Source organism: Microcaecilia unicolor, chromosome 7, assembly GCF_901765095.1.
Source record: "Microcaecilia unicolor chromosome 7, aMicUni1.1, whole genome shotgun sequence".
NCBI classification, from domain to species: domain Eukaryota; kingdom Metazoa; phylum Chordata; class Amphibia; order Gymnophiona; family Siphonopidae; genus Microcaecilia; species Microcaecilia unicolor.
In genome coordinates this window covers 92,714,199-92,738,183 of record NC_044037.1, presented here as the reverse complement: position 1 = coordinate 92,738,183, position 23,985 = coordinate 92,714,199, and the positions used below count along the sequence as shown (strand labels likewise).

Here is a 23,985-nt window from a genome sequence, read left to right as displayed (position 1 = left end):
GGGTAAGAGGAACCCGAATTATAGCTACGTCTTGCAAGGTTCCGCGTTAGGAGTTACGGATCAAGAAAGGGATCTGGGTGTCGTCGTCGATGATACGCTGAAACCTTCTGCTCAGTGTGCTGCTGCGGCTAGGAAAGCGAATAGAATGTTGGGTGTTATTAGGAAGGGTATGGAGTCCAGGTGTGCGGATGTTATAATGCCGTTGTATCGCTCCATGGTGCGACCGCACCTGGAGTATTGTGTTCAGTACTGGTCTCCGTATCTCAAAAAAGATATAGTAGAATTGGAAAAGGTACAGCGAAGGGCGACGAAAATGATAGTGGGGATGGGACGACTTTCCTATGAAGAGAGGCTGAGAAGGCTAGGGCTTTTCAGCTTGGAGAAGAGACGGCTGAGGGGAGATATGATAGAAGTGTATAAAATAATGAGTGGAATGGATCGGGTGGATGTGAAGCGACTGTTCACGCTATCCAAAAATACTAGGACTAGAGGGCATGAGTTGAAGCTACAGTGTGGTAAATTTAAAACGAATCGGAGAAAATTTTTCTTCACCCAACGTGTAATTAGACTCTGGAATTCATTGCCGGAGAACGTGGTACGGGCGGTTAGCTTGACGGAGTTTAAAAAGGGGTTAGATAGATTCCTAAAGGACAAGTCCATAGACCGCTATTAAATGGACTTGGAAAAATTCCGCATTTTTAGGTATAACTTGTCTGGAATGTTTTTACGTTTGGGGAGCGTGCCAGGTGCCCTTGACCTGGATTGGCCACTGTCGGTGACAGGATGCTGGGCTAGATGGACCTTTGGTCTTTCCCAGTATGGCACTACTTATGTACTTATGTACTTATGTAAAGCAATATGAAAACTGTATTCACCCTTTATGTAAAACAAAGGAAAATTAACTACAGTGGGGGAAATAAGTATTTGATCCCTTGCTGATTTTGTAAGTTTGCCCACTGACAAAGACATGAGCAGCCCATAATTGAAGGGTAGGTTATTGGTAACAGTGAGAGATAGCACATCACAAATTAAATCCGGAAAATCACATTGTGGAAAGTATATGAATTTATTTGCATTCTGCAGAGGGAAATAAGTATTTAATCCCTCTGGCAAACAAGACCTAATACTTGGTGGCAAAACCCTTGTTGGCAAGCACAGCGGTCAGACGTCTTCTGTAGTTGATGATGAGGTTTGCACACATGTCAGGAGGAATTTTGGTCCACTCCTCTTTGCAGATCATCTCTAAATCATTAAGAGTTCTGGGCTGTCGCTTGGCAACTCGCAGCTTCAGCTCCCTCCATAAGTTTTCAATGGGATTAAGGTCTGGTGACTGGCTAGGCCACTCCATGACCCTAATGTGCTTCTTCCTGAGTCACTCCTTTGTTGCCTTGGCTGTATGTTTTGGGTCATTGTCGTGCTGGAAGACCCAGCCACGACCCATTTTTAAGGCCCTGGCGGAGGGAAGGAGGTTGTCACTCAGAATTGTACGGTACATGGCCCCATCCATTCTCCCATTGATGCGGTGAAGTAGTCCTGTGCCCTTAGCAGAGAAACACCCCCAAAACATAACATTTCCACCTCCATGCTTGACAGTGGGGACGGTGTTCTTTGGGTCATAGGCAGCATTTCTCTTCCTCCAAACACGGCGAGTTGAGTTCATGCCAAAGAGCTCAATTTTTGTCTCATCTGACCACAGCACCTTCTCCCAATCACTCTCGGCATCATCCAGGTGTTCACTGGCAAACTTCAGACGGGCCGTCACATGTGCCTTCCGGAGCAGGGGGACCTTGCGGGCACTGCAGGATTGCAATCCGTTATGTCGTAATGTGTTACCAATGGTTTTCGTGGTGACAGTGGTCCCAGCTGCCTTGAGATCATTGACAAGTTCCCCCCTTGTAGTTGTAGGCTGATTTCTAACCTTCCTCATGATCAAGGATACCCCACGAGGTGAGATTTTGCGTGGAGCCCCAGATCTTTGTCGATTGACAGTCATTTTGTACTTCTTCCATTTTCTTACTATGGCACCAACAGTTGTCTCCTTCTCGCCCAGCGTCTTACTGATGGTTTTGTAGCCCATTCCAGCCTTGTGCAGGTGTATGATCTTGTCCCTGACATCCTTAGACAGCTCCTTGCTCTTGGCCATTTTGTAGAGGTTAGAGTCTGACTGATTCACTGAGTCTGTGGACAGGTGTCTTTCATACAGGTGACCATTGCCGACAGCTGTCTGTCATGCAGGTAACGAGTTGATTTGGAGCATCTACCTGGTCTGTAGGGGCCAGATCTCTTACTGGTTGGTGGGGGATCAAATACTTATTTCCCTCTGCAGAATGCAAATAAATTCATATACTTTCCACAATGTGATTTTCCGGATTTAATTTGTGATGTGCTATCTCTCACTGTTACCAATAACCTACCCTTCAATTATGGGCTGCTCATGTCTTTGTCAGTGGGCAAACTTACAAAATCAGCAAGGGATCAAATACTTATTTCCCCCACTGTATCAGTAGTCACTTAAATATAATCTAAGATAAAGAAGAAAATGATGGGGATCTCTGTAGGATGTCCAGCTACTAAACACTGTAGAAGTAACAGTACATGCAGTAGAAGACCCTCTGTGAAACACTGCATGAGCTCATCAGCTTGATAATCATGCCTCTTATAACTGACCAGAACAGATATCTCATTGCTGATGGATTCTTCTGTTTTCCATTAAAACATAGCAAGTAAAATGTTCTTTGTCAGACTCCTTGTAATTTCTTGCCTTTCTTGGGTCACACAGTATGTATTTTATGAAATGCATTTTCTGCAAAGTATTTTTAGTTCAATTGTAAGTTGCTTTGAGCAAACCATTAGTTTGATAAGGTGTGGAAAAAATGTAGAATATAAAACAGCAAAAAAAGGAGTAGGATGATCTGACCCTTTCAGTAACCCAGGGAGACGTATGACCTTACAAAGTGTTTATTAAAGAGCATCAAGTGACTCGACACAGCAGCTGTGTTTCAGTGCCTATGCGCCTGCTTCAGGAGTCTTGTGATGTTCCAAACTCTTTGTTTAGACTGCTGCTGTAGGCTTTGGAAGTATCAATTTTGATTCATTTGGATTGTGACCTCCAATAACTTTACCATACAAGGAAATTTTTTTTTCTTTTTAACCCTTTGGAACATCACAAGACTCCTGAAGCAGGCGCATAGGCACCGAAACACAGCTGCTGTGTCGAGTCACTTGATGCTCTTTAATAAAGACTTTGTAACATCATACGTCTCCCTGGGTTATTGAAAGGGCTAGATCACCCTACTCCTTTTTTTTTTTTTTTTGCTGCACTACTGTAACGTAGGAACTGAGGGTTCCTCCACCTTCTGTGGCTGCACCTCGCGTAGAACATAAAACACCAGGAATGCTGAGAAGAATCAGGAAGCCAGAATATTCTGTTTAACAGAATAAGAACATAAAAGTAGCCATACTGGGTCAGACAGTGGCCAAGCCAGGTCACAAGTACCTGGCAGAAACCCAAATCATGGCAACACTCCATACTACATATCCTAGGGCAAGAAGTTGCTTCCCATGTCTGTCTCAATAGCAGGCTATGGACTTTTCCTCCAGGTTACAGCAGAGAACTATACATTTTTCAAAGCAGATTTTCATTATTTAGATAGTTGACACGTGCACTTTCCTGTTCTATCTTTTTTCATATGCTTTCTGCAATAGCTTTGAAAAGACTGTCAATTTCCATGCCATCTTCTAAAAAGAGAAGAACCATAGTTCTGTGAGGACAAGCAGGCTGCTTGTTCTCACGACTGGGTTGACGTCCACGGCAGTCCCCACCAACCGGAAGAAAAACTTCGCAGGCGGTCCCGCACGCAGGGCACGGCCACCGTGCATGCGCGGCCGTCTTCCCGCCCGTGCGTGACTGTTCCCACTCAGTTTTTTTCCATTTCGCGCTGGAGAGAGACGTGTTCCCGTCTCTCTCTCAGTCAGCCCCGGAAACCGGATTGCGGCCTAGCCCGCGGGTTTTTTTTTCTTGTTCGGTACGCGTTCGCATTTATTTTCTTTAAAAAAAAAAACAAAAAGAGTTTCCTCGTCATGCTTAGTTGCGAGGGCGCGTCGTCGCGGTCGTTTCTTTCTTTTTCGGGGGTGCTTTTCACCGCCACCATCGACGATTTTGACTTCGCCGACACGATTTTTCCGTCGATGTCCTCGAAGGTCCCTAGCGGATTCAAGAAGTGTGGTCAGTGCGGCCGGCAGATCTCGCAGACCGATACGCTTGGTGCCTCCAGTGCCTCGGCCCGGAGCATAATTCCAAGACGTGCACCTTGTGTCTCGGCTTAAGGAAGCGGACGCAGATGGCGAGGCAAGTTCTACGGGACCGTCTTTTTGGAACTTGCGCCGGCCCTTCAACATCGACCTCGATGGCATCGGTGTCGACGGCCGGGTCTTCGGTGCCGGTACTGATGTCGACGGCGTCTGTGCTGACTATGGCATCGACCCCAGGAGCACAGGTACCTTTGGCCCGCCGGCCTGCCGGTGACGGCAGTGGTGAGCGGCCGCGCGGGCAGTCTGGCCGGCTACTCCCGCTGCTCAGGGCCATCGGGACCGATCCCTGTCAGATCCGATACCTCGAGGCCGGGGGGCTCCACCTCCTCCTCGTCTCTTCCGTGGAGCGCCGATGACGGACATCGCAAGAAAGCCAAGAAGCACCGTCATCGGTCGCCCACGGCGCACGGGACTGGCAGCTCCGGGATATCGAGGGACGACTCGACGCCAGGAAGCGGCAGTGCCGGGAGGGAGCGTTCCCCCTCGGTCGAAGAGGTGTCGCTGCGTGAGTCCGTGGGTATCTCGGTACCGTCTCCTGGACCCGAGCAGCCTCCGGCACCCACACCGGCCCCTCTGCCTTTCCCGACAGCAGGCCTTGACGAGTGCCTCCGAGCCATCCTTCCCGGGATCCTGGAAGGGCTGATGTGCCAGGCTCTGCCGGCACCGGGGGTGCTTGCACCCCCGGCGCCGTTGATGGAGGCGCCGGTGGGCTCTGGCCCGATGCTGAGGCCTTCGTCCCCGACGGCGCGGGAGTCCACCACTCGACGCCATCATCGAGGACATGGTTCCTCGCAGTCGAGACGGGCCCGGTTGAGGTCTGAGCTGAGAGAGCTCATGTCCAACACCGAGGAGGAGGCCTCGTGGGGGGAGGAGGAGGACCCCAGATATTTCTCCTCAGAGGAGTCTGTGGGCCTTCCCTCCGACCCCACTCCTTCACCGGAGAGGAAGCTCTTGCCTCCTGAGAGCCTCTCCTTTGCCTCTTTTGTCAGGGATATGTCCATCAGCATTCCCTTTCCCGTGGTTACTGTGGATGAGCCGAGGGCGGAGATGCTCGAAGTCCTCGACTATCCATCACCACCTAGAGAGCCTTCCACGGTGCCGTTGCACAATGTCCTTAAGGAGACACTGCTTTGGAACTGGTTGAAGCCACTATCTAATCCCACCATCCCCAAGAAAGCGGAGTCCCAATACAGGATCCACTCAGACCCAGAGTTGATGCGGCCTCAATTGCATCATGACTCGGCGGTCGTGGACTCTGCTCTCAAGAGGGCACGGAGTTCGAGGGATACCGCCTCGGCGCCCCCTGGGCGGGAGTCTCGCAGTCTGGATTCGTTTAGGAGGAAGGCCTACCAATCTTCCATGCTCGTGACCCGCATCCAATCATACCAGCTCTACACGAGCATCCACATGCGGAACAATGTGCGGCAACTGGCGGACTTGGTCGACAAGCTCCCTCCGGAGCAGTCCAGGCCTTTTCAGGAGGTGGTCAGGCAGCTGAAGGCGTGCAGAAAGTTCCTGTCTAGGGGAATCTATGACATCTGTGATGTGGCATCTCGAGCTGCGGCCCAAGGTATAGTGATGCGTAGACTCTCCTGGCTGCGTGCCTCTGACCTGGACAACCGCACCAAGCAGCGGCTGGCGGATGTCCCTTGCCGGGGGGATAACATTTTCGGCGAGAAGGTCGAGCAGTTGGTGGACCAACTACACCAGCGGGAAACCGCTCTCGACAAGCTCTCCCACCGGGCGCCTTCAGCATCCACCTCTGCAGGTGGACGTTTTTCCCGGGCCCGGCAGGCTGCACCCTACGCTTACAGCAAGCGTAGGTACACCCAGCCGGCCCGAAGGCCTCCTCAGGCACAGGGACAGTCCCAGCACGCTCATTCCCGTCAACACCGTGCGCCTAAGCAGCCCCCTGCACCTCCACAGCAAAAGCAGGGGACGGGCTTTTGACTGGATCCATGGGAACATAGCCGCCATCAAAGTATCCGTGCCGGACGACCTGCCGGTCGGAGGGAGGTTGAAACTTTTTCACCAAACCTCCGACCAGTGGGTTCTCCAAATAGTGCGGTGCGGATACACCCACCAAATTGTCCACCAGGAGCCCAGTCCTTCAGCTCCCATCACAAGCAGGTACTTGCAGAGGAACTCTCCGCCCTTCTCAACGCCAATGCGGTTGAGCCCGTGCCACCCGGGCAGGAAGGGCAGGGATTCTATTCCAGGTACTTCCTTGTGGAAAAGAAAACAGGGGGGATGCGCCCCATCCTAGACCTGAGAGGCCTGAACAGGTATCTGGTGCGAGAAAAGTTCAGGATGGTTTCCTTTGGCACCCTTCTCCCCATGATTCAGAAAGACGATTAGCTTTGTTACCTGGATTTAAAGGATGCTTATACTCACATCCCGATACTGCCAGCCCACAGACAGTATCTCTGATTCCGTCTGGGGACACGTCACTTTCAGTATTGTGTGCTGCCCTTTGGGCTCGCCTCTGCACCACGGGTGTTCATGAAGTGTCTCGTGGTGGTTGCGGCGTACCTACGCAAGCTGGGGGTGCACGTGTTCCCATATCTCGACGATTGGCTGGTGAAGAGCACCTCAGAGGAAGGAGCTCTTCGGTCCATGCAGTGCACTATTTAACTTCTGGAGCTGCTAGGGTTTGTGATAAATTACCCGAAGTCCCATCTCCAACCAGTCCAATCTCTGGAATTCATAGGAGCTCTGCTGAATTCTCAGACGGCTCAGGCCTTTCTTCCCGAGGCGAGGGCTCAGAATCTCCTGTCCCTCGCTTCTCAGACCAGAGCGTCTCAACAGATCACAGCTCGGCAGATGTTGAGACTCCTGGGCCATATGGCCTCCACGGTCCATGTGACTCCCATGGCTTGTCTTCACATGAGATCTGCTCAATGGACCCTAGCTTCCCAGTGGTGCCAAGCCACCGGGAATTTAGAAGATGTCATCCGCCTGTCCGTCAGTTGCCGCAATTCGCTGCACTGGTGGACAATTCGGACCAATTTGACCCTGGGACGTCCATTCCAAATTCCGCAGCCCACGAAGGTGCTGACGACAGATGCATCTCGCCTGGGGTGGGGAGCTCATGTCGATGGGCTCCACACCCAGGGAGTGTGGTCCCCCCAGGAACAAGATCTTCAGATCAACCTCCTGGAGCTCCGAGCGGTCTGGAACGCACTGAAGGCCTTCAGGGATCGGCTGTCCTACCAAATCATCCAAATTCGGACAGACAATCAGGTTGCAATGTATTACATCAACAAGCAGGGGGGCACCAGATCTCGCCCCTTGTGTCAGGAAGCCGTCAGGATGTGGCGTTGGGCCTGCCATTTGGCATGCGTCTCCAAGCCACATACCTGGCAGGCATAAACAACAGTCTGGCCGACAGGCTGAGCAGAGTCATGCAACCGCACGAGTGGTTGCTCCATTCCAGAGTGGTACGCAAGATCTTCAGAGTGTGGGGCACCCCCTTGGACCTTTTCGCCTCTCAGACCCAACCACAAGCTGCCTCTGTTCTGTTCCAGACTACAGGCACACGGCAGACTGGCGTCGGATGCCTTTCTCCTCCACTGGGGGAACGGCCTCCTGTATGCTTATCCTCCCATACCTTTGGTGGGGAAGACCTTGCTGAAGCTCGGGGAAGACCACGGCACCATGATTCTGATAGCGCCTTTTTGGCCCCGTCAGATCTGGTTCCCTCTACTTCTGGAGTTGTCCTCCGAAGAACCGTGGAGATTGGAGTGTTTTCCCACTCTCATTTCACAGAACGACGGAGCGCTTCTGCACCCCAACCTTCAGTCTCTGGCTCTCACGGCCTGGATGTTGAGGGTGTATATTTTGCTTCGTTGGGTCTGTCTGAGGGTGTCTCCCGTGTCTTGCTTGCCTCTAGAAAGGATTCCACTAAGAAGAGTTACTTTTTCAAGTGGAGGAGTTTGTCATTTGGTGTGAGAGCAAGGCCCTAGAACCTCGTTCTTGTCCTACACAGAACCTGCTTGAATACCTTCTGCACTTATCAGAGTCTGGTCTCAAGACCAACTCAGTAAGGAATCACCTTAGTGCGATTAGTGCTTACCATTATCGTGTAGAGGGTAAAGCCTCTCTGGAGAGCTTTTAGTCGTTCGATTCATGAGAGGCTTGCTTTTGTCAAGGCCCTCTGTCCAGCCTCTTGCAGTGTCATGGGATCTCAGTGTCGTCCTCACCCAGCTGATGAAACCTCCTTTTGAGCCACTGAATTCTTGCCATCTGAAGTACTTGACCTGGAAGGTCATTTTCTTGGTGGCAGTTACTTCAGCTCGTAGAGTCAGTGAGCTTCTAGCCCTGGTAGCTCATGCTCCTTACACCAAATTTCATCATAACAGAGTAGTACTCCGCACTCACCCTAAGTTCTTGCCAAAGGTGGTGTCGGAGTTCCATCTTAACCAGTCAATTGTCTTGCCAACATTCTTTCCCAGACTGCATACCCGCCCTGCTGAACGTCAGTTGCACACATTGGACTGCAAGCGAGCGTTGGCCTTCTATCTGGAGCAGACACAGCCCCACCGACAGTCCGCCCAATTGTTTATTTCTTTTGACCCCAATAGGAAGGGGGTCGCTGTCGGAAAACGCACCATCTCCAATTGGCTAGCAGATTGCATTTCCTTTACTTACGCCCAGGCTGGGCTGGCTCTTGAGGGTCATGTCACGGCTCATAGTGTTAGAGCCATGGCAGCGTCGGTGGCCCACTTGAAGTCAGCCACTATTGAAGAGATTTGCAAGGCTGCGAAGTGGTCATTGGTCCACACATTCACATCACATTACTGCCTCCAGCAGGATACCCGACGCGACAGTCGGTTCGGGCAGTCGGTGCTGCAGAATCTGTTTGGGGTTTGAATCCAACTCCACCCTCCAGGACCCGATTTATTCTGTTCAGGCTGCACTCTCAGTTAGTTGTTCTTCGTAGGTCAATTTCTGTTCTGCCCTCGCCATTGCAAGGTTCAATTGACCAGGGTTCTTGTTTTGAGTGAGCCTGAGAGCTAGGGATACCCCAGTCGTGAGAACAAGCAGCCTGCTTGTCCTCGGAGAAAGCGAATGATACATACCTGTAGCAGGTGTTCTCCGAGGACAGCAGGCTGATTGTTCTCACCTACCCTCCTTCCTCCCCTTTGGAGTTGCGTTTTTTCTCATTTATTTTGCTTGTCATTCAACTGAGCGGGAACGGTCGCGCACGGGCGGGAAGATGGCCGCGCATGCGCAGTGGGCGTGCCCTGCGTGCGGGACTGCCTGCAAAGTTTTTCTTCCAGTTGGTGGGGGCTGCCGTGGACGTCAACCCAGTCGTGAGAACAATCAGCCTGCTGTCCTCGGAGAACACCTGCTACAGGTATGTATCATTCGCTTTGTCAGAAGATAAAGTGTACTGAAATGATGACTACTTATTATAGGAAGACAGAAATAGAAATCCAGAAAGAAAGGAAACTTGCAGTGTAGCTCTCATCCTAGACAGAAAGATATGTTCATTTCAAAGATGCTTTCTTGTAGTTGGTTCTGCTTTTCTGCATTACCTCTGTGGACTAGCATGTTGCTGTTCTCAAATAAATTGGGACTACATCCAAAGGGTACAAAGGGCAAAACCAGGACTAGCTCAGTCCATCCCTGATAAACTTGGAAACTTCTGATAATCCTTATATTTGGGGTTATGAGATGTTATGAATCAGAAAAATCTTACAAGGAAAAAAAAACTTAGAGAAAAGTGTAGGCATTTAAAGACCATATGGCTTATCCAGTCTGCCCATCCAAACCATCTGTTCTCCCTTAGTGATCCTATGTACTTGTCCCAAGCTCTCTTGAATTCAGAAACTGTTCTCATCTCCTCCACTTACGCCAGGAGGCCGTTTCACGAATTTGCCACCTGTTCCGTGAAGAAATATGTCCAAATATTTCCTCAGGTTACTTCTGAGTCTATCTCCTATGTCCCCTCGTTCCAGAGCTTCCTTTCAGTTGAAAGAGACTCAACTCCTGTGCATTTATGCTGCATAAGTATTTGAATGTCTCTATCATATATATCTCCCATCTCCTGCCTTTCTTCCAAAGTATACACATTGAGATCTTTAAGTCTATCCCCATATGGTTTATGATGGAGACCACTGACCATTTTAGTAGCTGCCCTCTGGACTGACTCCATCCTGTTTTATGTCTTTTTGAAGGTGCGGTCTCCAGAATTGTACAGAATATTCTAAATAAGGTCTCACCATCATCACCTCCTTTTTTTCTACAGGCTGTTCCTCTCTCCCTATGTATCCAAGCATCCTTCTAGCTTTCACCTTCACCTTTTCCACTTGTTTGGCCACTTTAAGGTCATCACATATGATCATACCCAAGTCCAGCTCCTCTTTCATGTACAAAAGTTCTTCACTTCCTGAACTGTATTGTTCCCTTGGGTTTTTGCTGCCCAAATTCATGACCCTACATTTTTTAGCATTAAATCTAAGCGGCCAAATTCCAGACCATTCCTCTAACTTTGCTAAATCTTTCCTCATGTTATCCACACCATCAGGGGTCTCTACACTGTTGCAGATTTTGGTATCATCCGCAAAGAGGGAAACCTTACCAGACAGCCTTTCAGCAATATTGCTTATAAAAATGTTAAAAGGAACTAGCAGAAGAACCAAACCTTGCGGCACACCACTAGTAACTTTCTTTTCCTCAGAATGAGCTCCATTTACCACTACCTTCCGTCTCCTAACCCAGTCACTTACTTTAGGGCCCATACCGAGGTCACTCAGTTTATTTATTAGCCATCTATGCGGAACCCTGTCAAAGGCTTTGCTAAAATCTAAATACACCAAATCTAGCACTCTACCAAGACCTGTCTCTAGTGAAACTATGTTGCCTTAGGTCCTGTATTCCATTGGATTCTAAAAATGTTACTATTCTCTGTTTTAAAAGTGTTTCTATGAATTTACTTACCACAGAAGTCAGATTTACTGGCCTATGGTTCCCAACCTTTTCCTTACTTCTGCAGTTCTTTCAATAACATGATGGCAGAAAGTACAATGATGATAGCTTTATGGGCCTTATGATTGTTTTTTGTCAAGGCCTATAAAATTCATTTAGTCTGCTCAGTTTCTTTTGCTTTTGAAATATGGTTGGTTCCACTTGATTTCAAACAAACTTCACCAGTTCAGTGTACAAGGTTCTTGAAAATTCACCTAACAGTGTTCTCGTAAAAGGAGGAAAAAAGCCTCAGAAGTAGATTGAACCTGCTATGTGTGGGAAAGCGCGGGGTACAAATGTAATTAATAATAATAATACGTGTTATTTGCAAGTACACCTCTATCTTTCAATCACTGGCTTTAAAAATCTCCCCAAGTTTTAATTCAAATGTTCAATTTTTTTTATTTTAGTTTTCATAAAAATCACTTAACTTCTGAGTGGTGAAACAAAGTCTTCCTGACACTGGCCACCATGTTGTGGTACCAAATCCCACTGCTTCAGGGGGTAGTGACCTTTATAAATATGTTTCAAGGTTCAAATGTTGACCTCCACACTGATTTTGAATCATTTAAATTAAAACAAATTTGAACATTTGAATTAAAACTTGGGGGGGTTTTTAAAGCCAGTGATTGAAAGAAAGAGGCTTGCTTGCAAATAACACCTATCTTCTTCTGAGGCTTTTTTCCTCCTTTTTCAAGAACACTATTAGGTGAATTTTCAAGAACCTTGTACGCTGAACTGGTGGGGTTACATTGGGTTTGTTTAATGTTATTTAGTTCACCCCATATGTTGGAGATTTGTAGGTTCCACTTGATTTCTAGAACTTCCTTATATCTAATCATCCTCTGTGTGTATTTCATACTTTCTTTAATTTTGTTATTGTTTTGTTTCCACATAGGGCCAGCTTAACCATTAGGCAGACAACTTCTGGGGGGGATGGGGGTGGCAAAGATCTGTTTCTGTCAAACAAGCAAACAGCAGTACTGAAAAAGATTGAATATTTTTGAATTTGATAGCAAAGGGGCAGCATGGTGTTGGTTTAAAATAGTTTTTGTTGCAAAAACTGTTTAAAATAGATTTTGATGCAGAAACTGAAAGATATTGATTTCATAACATATGTCCCAATCTGATATCAGGTAATTCACGTGTGAATTTTGCCATGGCACTGAGGATTAAACAGGAGGATGAACCCTATGTCAGTCACAGGAAGAAACATTTGCCACAATCCAACCCAAGTGAGTAAAATGTTACTTTGATGAAATTTACCCAAATTGGAGATCATTGTTGATGTTGCAGAGTGAGCTGCTATGAACATTACATTGGTAACCGGACTTAAACTTCAGTGCAGTGGATCTCTGTGCAATAAAATGTAAATGATGAATTGTAGGTCTGCTCAGCCATGCAGACCAAGTCTGAATGCACCTTGATGTTTTAGACCTTCAGCCCTGTCAGTTTGATGCTTTATGTTTAATCATTTTTATTGCAACAAGAAACATAACATTACAAAAGCGCAATTATCACAACCTTATTTTGATTAATATCCCCCCCAACCAACGCCCTCCCCTTTCCTTCCCTTTCCCTCCCTATCCCTCCCTCTTATCTCTATACTCCCCTCTCCCCCCCTTATCCCTCCCATTCTACTTAGTCAGCCACTAGGGTACCATTAATAGTTAACAAGTCTACTCCTGGCAGTCGGAGACATTGTATTGAGGAACGGGCTCCAGATGCTCTGGAACTGTAGTCCAGCCTTGGATTTGAAGTCTGCTATTCCCAATCTTTCAAACCGCAACAATGTTATCATTCGTGTCCGCCTTTGCGAGTAAGTGGGATCTTGTCGGGACATCCATTCCGCTAATATCACTTGTTTAGCAACCATGATAGACTTGTGAACAAAAGCTGTAAACCCCGCCGGGACAGGATGTATGTTTCGGCCGCCCCAGTAGTAGGGCAGAGTCATATGTCCACTCTGTCTTCCAGAATTTTGAAATGCAATGAGTCAAGTTTGTCCAAAAGCGAACCAAGCTCCCACAAGTCCAAAGCATGTGTCCCAGTGTGGCTCCAGCTCCCCCACATTTAGGGCACTCCCCCCAGGGCGAAAGTCCCATGTGGAAGGCCCTTCTCGGGGGAATGTATAAACGGAGCGCCACTTTATATTGTGTTTCCCAGTACGAGGTTAAAGTAGACTGCTTGCATATCGTTAGGATGTGTGTTTTAAATTGTGAGACCGTCAGAGCTATTGGTATGTCCTGTTGCCACATGTCCAGCAATCTAGCGTAATCTAGTTCTTCAGCAGTATCTCTGATATGTCTGTGATGAAATTTAAGTGGGACCCTTTGTTGCGCCGCCAGAGAGAAGGCCGAAGCCAGCTCCTCCTGGACATCCTCTGTCAGATCCTCCCATGGCAGGGATTGTACATAATGTCTTAACTGGAGGTAGTGGAATTTATCTGTAGGAGATAGTGCAAATTCTTTTTGTAGTTCTTCAAACGACCTGAGCCTTCCCTCAGGGGTGATGACATGTGATAAAAACACCATCCCTTTCCGCCTCCAACGCTGAAACGCTGGGTAGAGCAGGCCCGGTCTGAAGTCTGGGTTTCCACATATTGATAGGTACGGAGTGGTTTTGCCGAGAAATTATGAAGTTTGCAAATCCATTTCCATACTGCTTTTGCTGCTCCCATTATTCCCGTTCTTCTCAATATGTGAGGTATCGGGGGACCCTTTGTGTGCAGGTAGCTGCTGAAATGGAGTTCAGGATATATCTGCAGCTCCATGGACGTGTTCGTGTAGTCTTGGGTGTCTCTAAACCAGTCATTTATGTGGCGCATACCACTGGCCACAGTCATGTGCTTGATATTCAGGAGTCCCAGGCCCCCATATTCTTTCGGTATACACAACATGGAGTAAGGAAGGCGAGGCTTTTTCTTTTTCCATATAAAAGACTGTATTATTTTTATCAATCTCTGCTCGTCTATCCTCTTTAAGAATAGCGGGAGAGTTTGAAATGTGTATAGCCACCTGGGAACTATGACCATGTTGACCAGAGCTATCCGACCCAGCAAGGAAAGCGGTAGAGGTCCCCAAGCTAGCAACTGCTTGTTAGTGTCCCGTAACAACTGCAACACGTTCTTTTCATAAAGCTTAGACAGATCCATGGGGATAAACACTCCCAGGTATTTCAGAGAAGTCTGTGCCCATTGAAAAGGGAAGGCCCCGGGCCATGTTGTGCGCACCTCCGGGAACACTGGAAGGGCTATAGATTTGTGTAGGTTTAGTCGAAAGCCTGAATATCCCCCATATATCTCAATAATCTCTAACAGTTTCTCTAAAGATCTAGAGGGCTCCCTCACTACCACCAGCAGGTCATCTGCATAAGCTAGAATCTTTATGGTGTGACCCGCCAAAGTAATCCCCTGAAGATCTGGAGCTGCGAGGACCGTCCGTATCAGGGGTTCCAGGGACAGGAGGAACAGCAATGGGGACAGGGGACAGCCCTGCCTTGTACCCCTCCCAATCTGGAACTCTGATTCTCTAATGCCATTCATTAGTACTCCCGCTCGGGGTTGATCATAAAGTGTTCTTATAGCTTGCATAAACCATCCCTCCAGGCCCATTACCTTTAATGTTTGAAACATGAAGTCCCACCCGACCCGATCAAAAGCCTTTTCAGCGTCCAGACTCAGGATCAAGGTGGGCACCTCAGTTTGCTGGCTAGACGCTATAGCCAGTAGGATTTTCCTGACATTGTGGGCTGACTGACGGCCTCTCACAAACCCCACTTGCTCTGGGCCTATCACGATGGCAAACATTGCGCCAGACGCTCCGCCATCATTTTTGCCAGTATCTTTATGTCAACATTTAACAGGGATATTGGTCTATAAGATTCTACTTTGTCGAGGGGCTTCCCTGGTTTAGGGATTAATGTTATCAGCGCTGTGTTAGCATATCTCGGGAAACTTCCCTCCTCTATGACCTCCTGATAGTACTCTAGGAGTGCCGCCAGTGCTTCCCCTGGTAAGATTTTATAATATTCCCCGGATAGCCCGTCCGGGCCTGGCGCCGACCACAATTTTAAAGTTTTAATCCCTTGTTGCAGCTCAGACATTGTTAGGGGTTTGTTTAAGATCTCTAATTGTTTTTCCGTCAGCGTAGGGAGGCCTATCCTCTGTAAATATTCTTGCATTTTTTGTTCATTAGGGGATGAATTTGCCTGATATAGGTCTGTAAAATATTCTGTAAATGCTTGCCCTATCTTTTTGCTATCTGTGATGAGGTTACCCATGGGGTCCTTGAGTGAGGTCACCACCCTTGGCGCGCCTACATGTTTTATTAAACGTCCCAACATCCTACCTGCCTGGTTTCCAAACCTCTGCAGCTTATATTTATAGAACAAAGTTGATTTCATTTCTCTCTCATGCAGCAAGCTGTTTAATGCTATCTGAGTGGCTTTCAATTTTTCTAGGGTGGCGGGTGTGGGGTGTCGCAAATGTCCTCTTTTGGCCTTCTGCAACTGTCTCTCCAGTAGCAGGATGCTGGCTGCCTTCCTTTTATTTTTGACACTGCAATAGGCTATTATAGCACCTCGTAGAACAGCCTTGGAGGCTGACCAGAATAACTCAGGTTGGGTGTCTGCATGAATTTTGTTATGCTGTATATACTGTCCCCAGCTTTTCTGTATATGTTCCCGTAAATGAGGGTCAAAATGCAAATGAGCTGGGTATCTCCACCCTCTCCCCCCCCCTGGGTCTGGTGTGAGTTTGAGGTCTACCCACACCATCGCATGGTCGGATATTGCTTCTGGGCCAATAACTGCTGCGTCTACTAATTGAAAAAGAGAGCGAGCTAACATGATATAATCAATTCTGGCAAACGTACCATGAGCCCTTGATCTGTGCGTATAATCGCTCTCTCCGGGGTGTAATATCCTCCACGGATCTACCAGATCAAGGGTTCTGTTAAAAGTTTGGAATTCTCGAGCCCGCGTCCCTCGATACTGAGAGGCTATAGTGTTGGAACAATCTTGATGAGGGTCTATTACTGCGTTAAAGTCTCCTGCTACTATCAAATCTCCTCCCCCATTCTGCAAGCATTTCCCAATTAAATCCTTGAAAAATGCTGCATCAAAGTTATTGGGCCCATAGATGACTAACAACAACAGAACCCTCCCTGACAACCATACTCTTAATAGAATGAAGTCTCCTTTGACTCCTTTGTCCAGTACTGTGGCTTTATACGGCAGTCCTTTACGAAATAATACAGCGACTCCCCCTTTCCTACCCTGAGGGGGGGCCGCAAACACTTCACTAACCCATAGTTTTTGTAATTTAAGGTGTTCTTTGTCTGTCAGGCGTGTTTCTTGTAAGCACGCTATATCAGCTTTATACCTTTTTAACATGGTTAAGATCTTGGATCTTTTAATCGGGGAGCTTATACCACCAACATTCCAGGATATTATTCTAGTGGTCATTTTGTCCAATTTCACTATCCTCATCAAATTTGCCCCTCGTTTTTATGATTCTACTCCCTCTCCAAAATTTTTCATGGTCCCCCCAGCTCCAGGTTCGCTCATTCCCTTTATCCCCTTTAATATTGGCCCCATTGTAAACCTTTGTGACCCCAATTTGCCTCCTGCCCAAACTTTTGGTCCCTCTGGCTCTCTTCTTTGACCTTTTTTCTAGTCTTCCCCCCCTTCTAATCTCCCCCCTCTCTATCCGACCTTTAGCCATCTGCCAGGCCAATGCCTGGTTTCAGCTAGAGATCACCTGGTTAGCAGGGAGCCCTTCACCCCATTTAACATGCAATTCCTTACTTACTGTAACTATATTATATTAATACGCTGTCTCACAGCAGATGTTAAATTTGCCCTCAGTCCTCCTCAGAGATACCTTGTTCTCGCAATCCAACTTTAGCCTCTTCCAGAGTTTTAAACATGCGCCATTGTCCTTGTAGTGAGACTTTCAATAATGCTGGATATTGGAGCATAAAGCGAATTTGCTTCTGCGCCAATGCTGCGCATAAGTGATGAAATTTTTTCCGTTGCTCCTGGACCCCGGCGGAGTAATCCTGAAACATAAGGACTGGTCGCCCCTCGTGCTTTAGATCCCCTCTGCGGATCTTGAATCCATTTAAAACTTCCAACTTGTGGCGATAATTAAGTATCCGTGCCACTATCACTCGTGGCCTCGTCTGGGTATCATTTTTACGTCCCACGCGGTGCGCGCGCTCAAGTACTAAAGGCCCCAGAGAGTCTGACAGTGCCAGTTCTTTGGTTAACCAGTCCGTGAGCCAGGTCACTATATTTCTATCTGGAATGTTCTCTGATATACCCACAATTCGTATGTTGTTTCTCCGGGAGCGATTTTCCAAGTCTTCTAGTTTATCTACGTGCTCCCGGAGTTGTTGTTTTAGTTCATGAATATCTGCGCTGTACCCCTGCGAATCATCTTCTAGGGCCGAGACCCTCGTTGCAATATCCTCCATGTGAGTCTCCAAACCTTCTAATTTGGTATGGTAGGCGTCTATCTTATTCTCTAAGGCGTCCCACTTGGGCTGCCAGGCCTTCGCTACCGCCGTTGTCAGTTGTTCAAGTTGCGATGCTGAAAAAACCCGGTCAGCCTGCAGCGGTTCGCCCGCCATTTTGAGCTCCGGGGTAGGCACTTTGTTCTTTTCTTTCTCCTTTTTTCCGGTACGTAGCGCCATTCCAACTGGAGTTTTGTTTATATATTTGTCCATATAGTCTCGCTGTGGCCAGCTGTCGATTTATAGGCGCTAATGAATCGATGCAAATGTAATTTCGGGGTGAGGGCCCTCGAGCTACAGCCAAACGCGTCTGCTCAGCTCATTGCACCACGTGATCTCCCCCAGTTTGATGCTTTAAATGAGTATATCTTCTTGATGACAAAGCTCAGAGCTCTGTTCCCAATGAGATCAGCAGTTGTATGAGTCGACTGTTCTTAAAGTCATCGCATAAAGTAACTTTCTGTGCTAAGCACCACAAAAAAATGTAATCTGGGTAGAACCATTTTTTAAAGCACTTGGAATAAATAGCACCAAGTTAGTTTGTAATGGGTGGAGAGGTACTAGACCCAAAGGTAATCAGCAACCAAAACAAATGGGGCACTTGTTAGCACAGAAATTTTGCTGCACTATCGTAACACAGTGGGGTCAATATTCAAAGTGATTTAACTGGGCAGGAAAGGCTCCTGCATGGTTAAATTGCCTGTGTGGGGCTATCTGTTGACATTCAGCAGCTCTTAACCAGATAGTGCTGATATTCAGTGACACTACTGTCTATGCCGAAACTGGCTATTCAGTGGTGATCTGAAGACAGATTAAATTAGCTGGTGGAATCAGCCCTTAACCAGTTAAATTAGCCGGCCAAATAGGACTGCATAACTAGCTGTCCTGTTTTTGACCAGTTTAACTTGGACCAGTTAAGGCTGAATATCGGCACATAACTGGTTAAGTGCTGGCCACCCGGTGCCCTGACATAGCCTGGCATTGAATAACCAGGCATAAAACCGGTGGCAGCAAAAAAAATCACATCCCTGGCAGCTAAATATTTACCCCAGAATATCAGCCATAATACCAAAATTATAATATTTTTGCTCTCTTAAACCATTAGTGCCCAGTGTTTCCATAATAAGCCATATGAGAACATCAGGCACTAATGGGTTAAATATAAGTCACAGAACTTCAGTGCTCATTATATGAAAGGTGGCCATCCTGTTCCCTTATTCTAAGGCAGGTGCCCTCTTCCTCACATCTGCCTCACACCACAGCAGCTCCATAGTTTTCTCCCATCATGAACACTTCCAGTATTTAAAAGTTATTAAGAATGACAATTTAGGGTGATGCCCTAATCCCTCATTGGAGGGGATGGTAGAAAATTGAATAGTAATGTAATTATCCAAAGGGGGGAAAAAAAGAGAGGAGATTTGGCTATTTCAGTAGTCGACTTAGGGGTCCTGTTTTCTAAAGTGCTGTAAGCTTTTGTACTTACTATGTATGTGTTGCAGAAACTAGCGCACAGTAAGAGCAAAGCCTGTGCTGTAAATGCAGGCAGTGTGTCCAGCATCTGCCCTGCATTTACCTCACAGGGAAGACAATGCTAAATAGCACCTGCACTATCAAGTACTGCATGTATTGTGGTGCTAGCCCACGGGAAAAGAACATTAAATAACTGCCACTCCTAATTACTTATCCATCCCAATACCTCCCCTGCACATCTGATCTTCCCTCCCATGAAACATCTCTCTCCCTTCAAATCTCCCCTCTAAAGTGCCATATTCTGGCCCCATCCGATCACCATTCCTGTCCACCAAACTCTATCCCGTGACCCCCACTGGGACCTGCCCGGGGATCTTCCATAATTAAGAAGAACCTGAGTGGGAGCAATACCCTTTAGCTCCCAACTGGTATTGTGTCAGGTTCCAAAATGGCCATCATGACTCCTACCAATATTCAGAGATGCCAAAGGGGTGGGAGGGGTAAGATTCCCCAGGCCTGGCCTGGCCTCCAAGGAAGGCCCAGCATTAATATTATCTGATTTGTGATTCAAATCAATTTGCCAATTTGTTTTTGGCAAATTGATTCATTTTTGTAAAAATTGAGGTCCCTGCGTACCTTTTAAAACAGCAGTTCTTCGCCAGCAGCGAGCACTAGCAGCCAGCAATTGATAAATACTGCTCACGCCAGTCACACAGCCTTCCCTATGATGCAACTTCCTGTTTCTGCATAGGCGGGAACATGCCAGAGGGAAGGCTGTGGGTCACTTATATTTCAGTAGATGGACACCTGCCTGTGGTCTCCTGTCCCAGCTGAGTGTGGATAGCCAGGGTACAGTGAATGTTGCCCAAGTTCTGTTAAGGTGCAATGGCTTGAGGGTCCCCTTTGTTTCTCATTCTCTCTGATTGTGTTCCTGTGGGGCCCTGTTTTGTTTTGTTTTGCCCTGAGCAATCAAGTTTAATTAAAAAAAAAAAAAAAAAAGAGACAAGGCCTTTGCTTAATCACTCCTGGAGGAGTTTCTTTTTTTTTTTTTTTCAGCACAGGGCTGAAGCAGTCCTGAAGACTAGGCAGGAGTAACAGATTCAAAGGTCGGAAATTTCCCATTAAGCCTGCAATATGTCGGACCAAGGTCATTGCTGTGGTAGGTGTGGAAGTAGATGGTAGAACAATGCTGTAGGCTCCTTTTTTCCTCTTTATGATGAAGGGATGGAGGGGGCCATAGGTTCATTAGGGAGCTTTGTTGTTGTCGTGCTTACCCAGGCTGCAGGGGAACTGTATTGGTGGAGGTTACCACAGTTTTGGCATGGGCAGGAATGGCAACCATGTTGGAGGGTATTTTGGATTCATCTTAGCTTTCCATCTTCAGGCCTCTCAGGAGATTTTCTTTGGGAGTTTGTCCTCCTTGATTTCTCAGATCACCTCTTCTGATAGCAAAGGAAAAGTCCTGAAAGAGCCAGGAGTAGAGGACCGCATCCTCTAGGGTATTAGGAATCTTTCAAGATTCTTCTCTCATCATCTTGCCGTCTGGAGGATGGTCCTCATGGAGTGGGAAGCTAGAGAGATGGTGATCTAGTGTACCAAGGTCATACCTTGATGTGATGTGTACCTGAGACGTTTTATGTGACATTCACTGTAGTGCCCCCTAGGCTGCCCCACTGCTCTGCTGGGATGTCTGTGTAGCCTGTCTAGTAAATCTACTGGCCCCCAAACATCCTGATGCCTTCTTTTTGTGCATTTTTCAGTTGGACTTTTTTTGTTTGAAAATGGCCCTAAAAACATCTAAAATAAGGTGATTTTCAAACCAAGGTCATAGGCAAGCTTTACTCTCTACCTTGGGAAGACCTGGAAGGGCTATTTAGGCTCCCCAGTCATGGCCATGACCTGGAGGACAACAATCCTAGTGGAGGATGGAGCTGCCCTCAAAGACACCCCCTCCCCCATTTCTGACTTTCTGACTGCCTTGTTCACAGACATTGGTCTCCATATGACATTGACGGCTTTTTTGGTTGAAATTGACTGAAATGATCTGTCCTTTCTCGGCAAAGATGATATTTTATTCACCCTAGTCTTTCTGCAACATGGACTGGAGAAGGGGTTGGCCTTGAATTCACTAACGGTTCAGGTGGCAGCTCTAGCCTGCTATCGGGGTCAGATTGAAGGGAAGCCTTTAGTTGCTTATCCAGACATTTCCTGTTTTCTTTTGCGGTGCCGGGCATCTGTGGCCCCCTTTCTTATGCAGTTGGATCCCCAGTGGAATCTCAATCTAGTCCTTCAGATTAACACTACTACTACTATTGCATGCTTACCATGTCTATAGCTCTAGCTGTGTGCAGCGTTATACACAAACATGTAAGAGATAATCCCTGCTTGACACAGTGAACGGGGAAGAGGAGATGTGGGTTTATTGGGATAGATGATAAGCTCACCATTGGCCAGGCTCCATTTCAGTTGGCAGTGGGAAATCCAAGCAACAGTGTCAGACTAGCAGGCTGAGATGGACCTGGATTATTGGTGAAATGTCTTGTGTAGAGAGGTAGATCTGGGAGGCAACAGTGTAAAGATGGTACTGAAAACCACAGGAGCAGATCAGAGCACCAAAGAAACTAGTACAGAGAGATGAGAAGACGATGCAAGATAGAACCCTGAGGTGCACTGACTGATATTGAGATAGCAGCGGAGGAGGATCCACCAGAGCATACATTAAAGGTGTAATGGGAGACAAATGAAGAAAACCAAGACAGAACAAAGCCATGAAATCCAAGTGAGGACATCATATCAAGGAGTAAGGTGGTAATCAACAGTGTTGAAAGCAGCAGGTAGGTCAGGAAGGATAAGGATTGAGTAAAGGCCCTTGGACTGGCCAGGAATAGGTCACTGGAGACACTGGCAAGGACTGTATTCAAGTAACAGGGATGTGAAACGGAGGAGAAAGATGGGACAATAGTTGGAAAAGCAGGTAGGGTCCAATTAAGGCTTTTTGAGGAGTAGTGTAACCACAGCATGTTTAAATCCTTTGGGAACAGTTGCAGTGGAAAGTGATAAATAGAGGATATGACAGATGGAAGCGATGGTATTAGGGGAGAGAGAGCTGACCAGATATGTGGGAGTAGTATCAGAGGAACAGATAGTGAGTTTGGAGGAGTTAAAAAGATGTACAGTTTTTTCTTCTGTGATTTTAGAAAAGGAACAAAGGGTGGCAGGGGTTGAAGGAAGGTTGTGAGAATGAAATGGAGCAAGTGGGGGGGAGGGGAGGTAGGAGGTGATATGGTGGAGAACTCAAGATTATCCTTGTGAACCTCGTCATAGAAGTAGTACTCTACCATGGTCTAGGTAGAAAATGAAGAGGGAGGGGGATTGGAGGTGGAGGCACTTTGAGGAGTGAATTCAGTATATCAAAGAGATGGCAAGTTTGTCAAATGGGCATGGAACTCTTGTTTGGCAAGTATAAGAGCAGACTGGAAGGAGGTCAACAAGTATTTGAAATGTATAAAGTCAGCATGGAGAAGTGAACAGGTCACACTTCAGGTAATAAAACCTTAATTCAGCACTGTAGGTCTCATATATACAGACCACATTTTGCCCTGGCAATGGGCTGTGTCAGGGGCAACTAAAACAAAATATTAAATAACTCATAATATGCCATAAATTAAACAAACAACAAAAATTAGTAATATGAATAAAAACAAACATAGTTACAAAGAGTCAATTACATAAAAGAATAGCAAAAAGTGCAAACCAACTAAAAAGAAGATATAAATTATCCAAAATTATAACTCATGAATAAAAATATAAGCAGCAACTATACAACAAACTACATTAAAATAAAACAATTAAATGAATATGTAGTCTTGACCCATAGCAAACCAGTAAGAACAAATGTTAAAGCAACTGTCAAGGAGTCAATATCATGTATAAACAGAGCAAATAAATGACATTCAAATCATATAAAGATATCATAGGCACCCGGTATAAGAGGTTTGGGGAGGCTATGCCTCCCCTGCTGCAGCAGGATGGATCAGCTGTGGAGTCCCGCTGCTCTGGGGGGTTTAAATTGTTGATTTACCTCCATCCTCACAGCAGGAGCTGCAGTGAAAGCCCGTCTCCAGCCTTGTGTAGCCAGTTGTAGAAATTGGTTTATGGTTTAATTTGTTTACCTTACTGCTGGGAGAGCAGGGGGGGTTGGCTGGAGGTGTCCTGGGTTGCCAGGGAGATATTTAACGAGGATGACTTCCTGACCTGCACTGAGGACAGATAGCAGCAGAATCGGATACTGGGCCAGCATGATCAGAAAAAGTCACCAGACAACAAAGGTAGAAAAGATCATTTTATTTTCATTATAGTGTTTAGAATATGTCCACTTTGAGAATCAGGTGCTCAACATTAAAAGTTTATATTTATTTATTTACTTATTTATGGCATTTTATCCCACATTAAACATGAATTAGGGTGTTTGGCTCTACATCAGAATTGTGATGATATGATCCCTTGTTTCATATTGTTGACAGTCTGCATTTTCCGTATGGGTGGTATATTGGTGTATTAGGTTCTGCCCAGTGTAATATTTATGGTACAGTAAGGTTCTGAGTGTGTTTTTGCACAAAGTTGTGCATAGTGTTTTGCAGTTGAGCAATTGTGGTTAGTATATGCTTTGAGCAACCACTTTATTCTTTGACATATGATACATATCTTTTTTTTT

General features: G+C 46.7%; 1 protein-coding gene across 1 annotated transcript in view; it reads left to right on the top strand.

Moving 5' to 3' along the window:
* LOC115474279 (zinc finger protein 79-like) overlaps positions 1–23,985 on the top strand; it is a 136,368-nt gene that overhangs the window by 56,074 nt on the left and 56,309 nt on the right. The window contains exon 6 of the mRNA XM_030209677.1: positions 12,420–12,518. Within this exon, the coding sequence (XP_030065537.1) occupies positions 12,420–12,518 (99 nt within the window). The remainder of the gene's footprint in view (positions 1–12,419; positions 12,519–23,985) is intronic.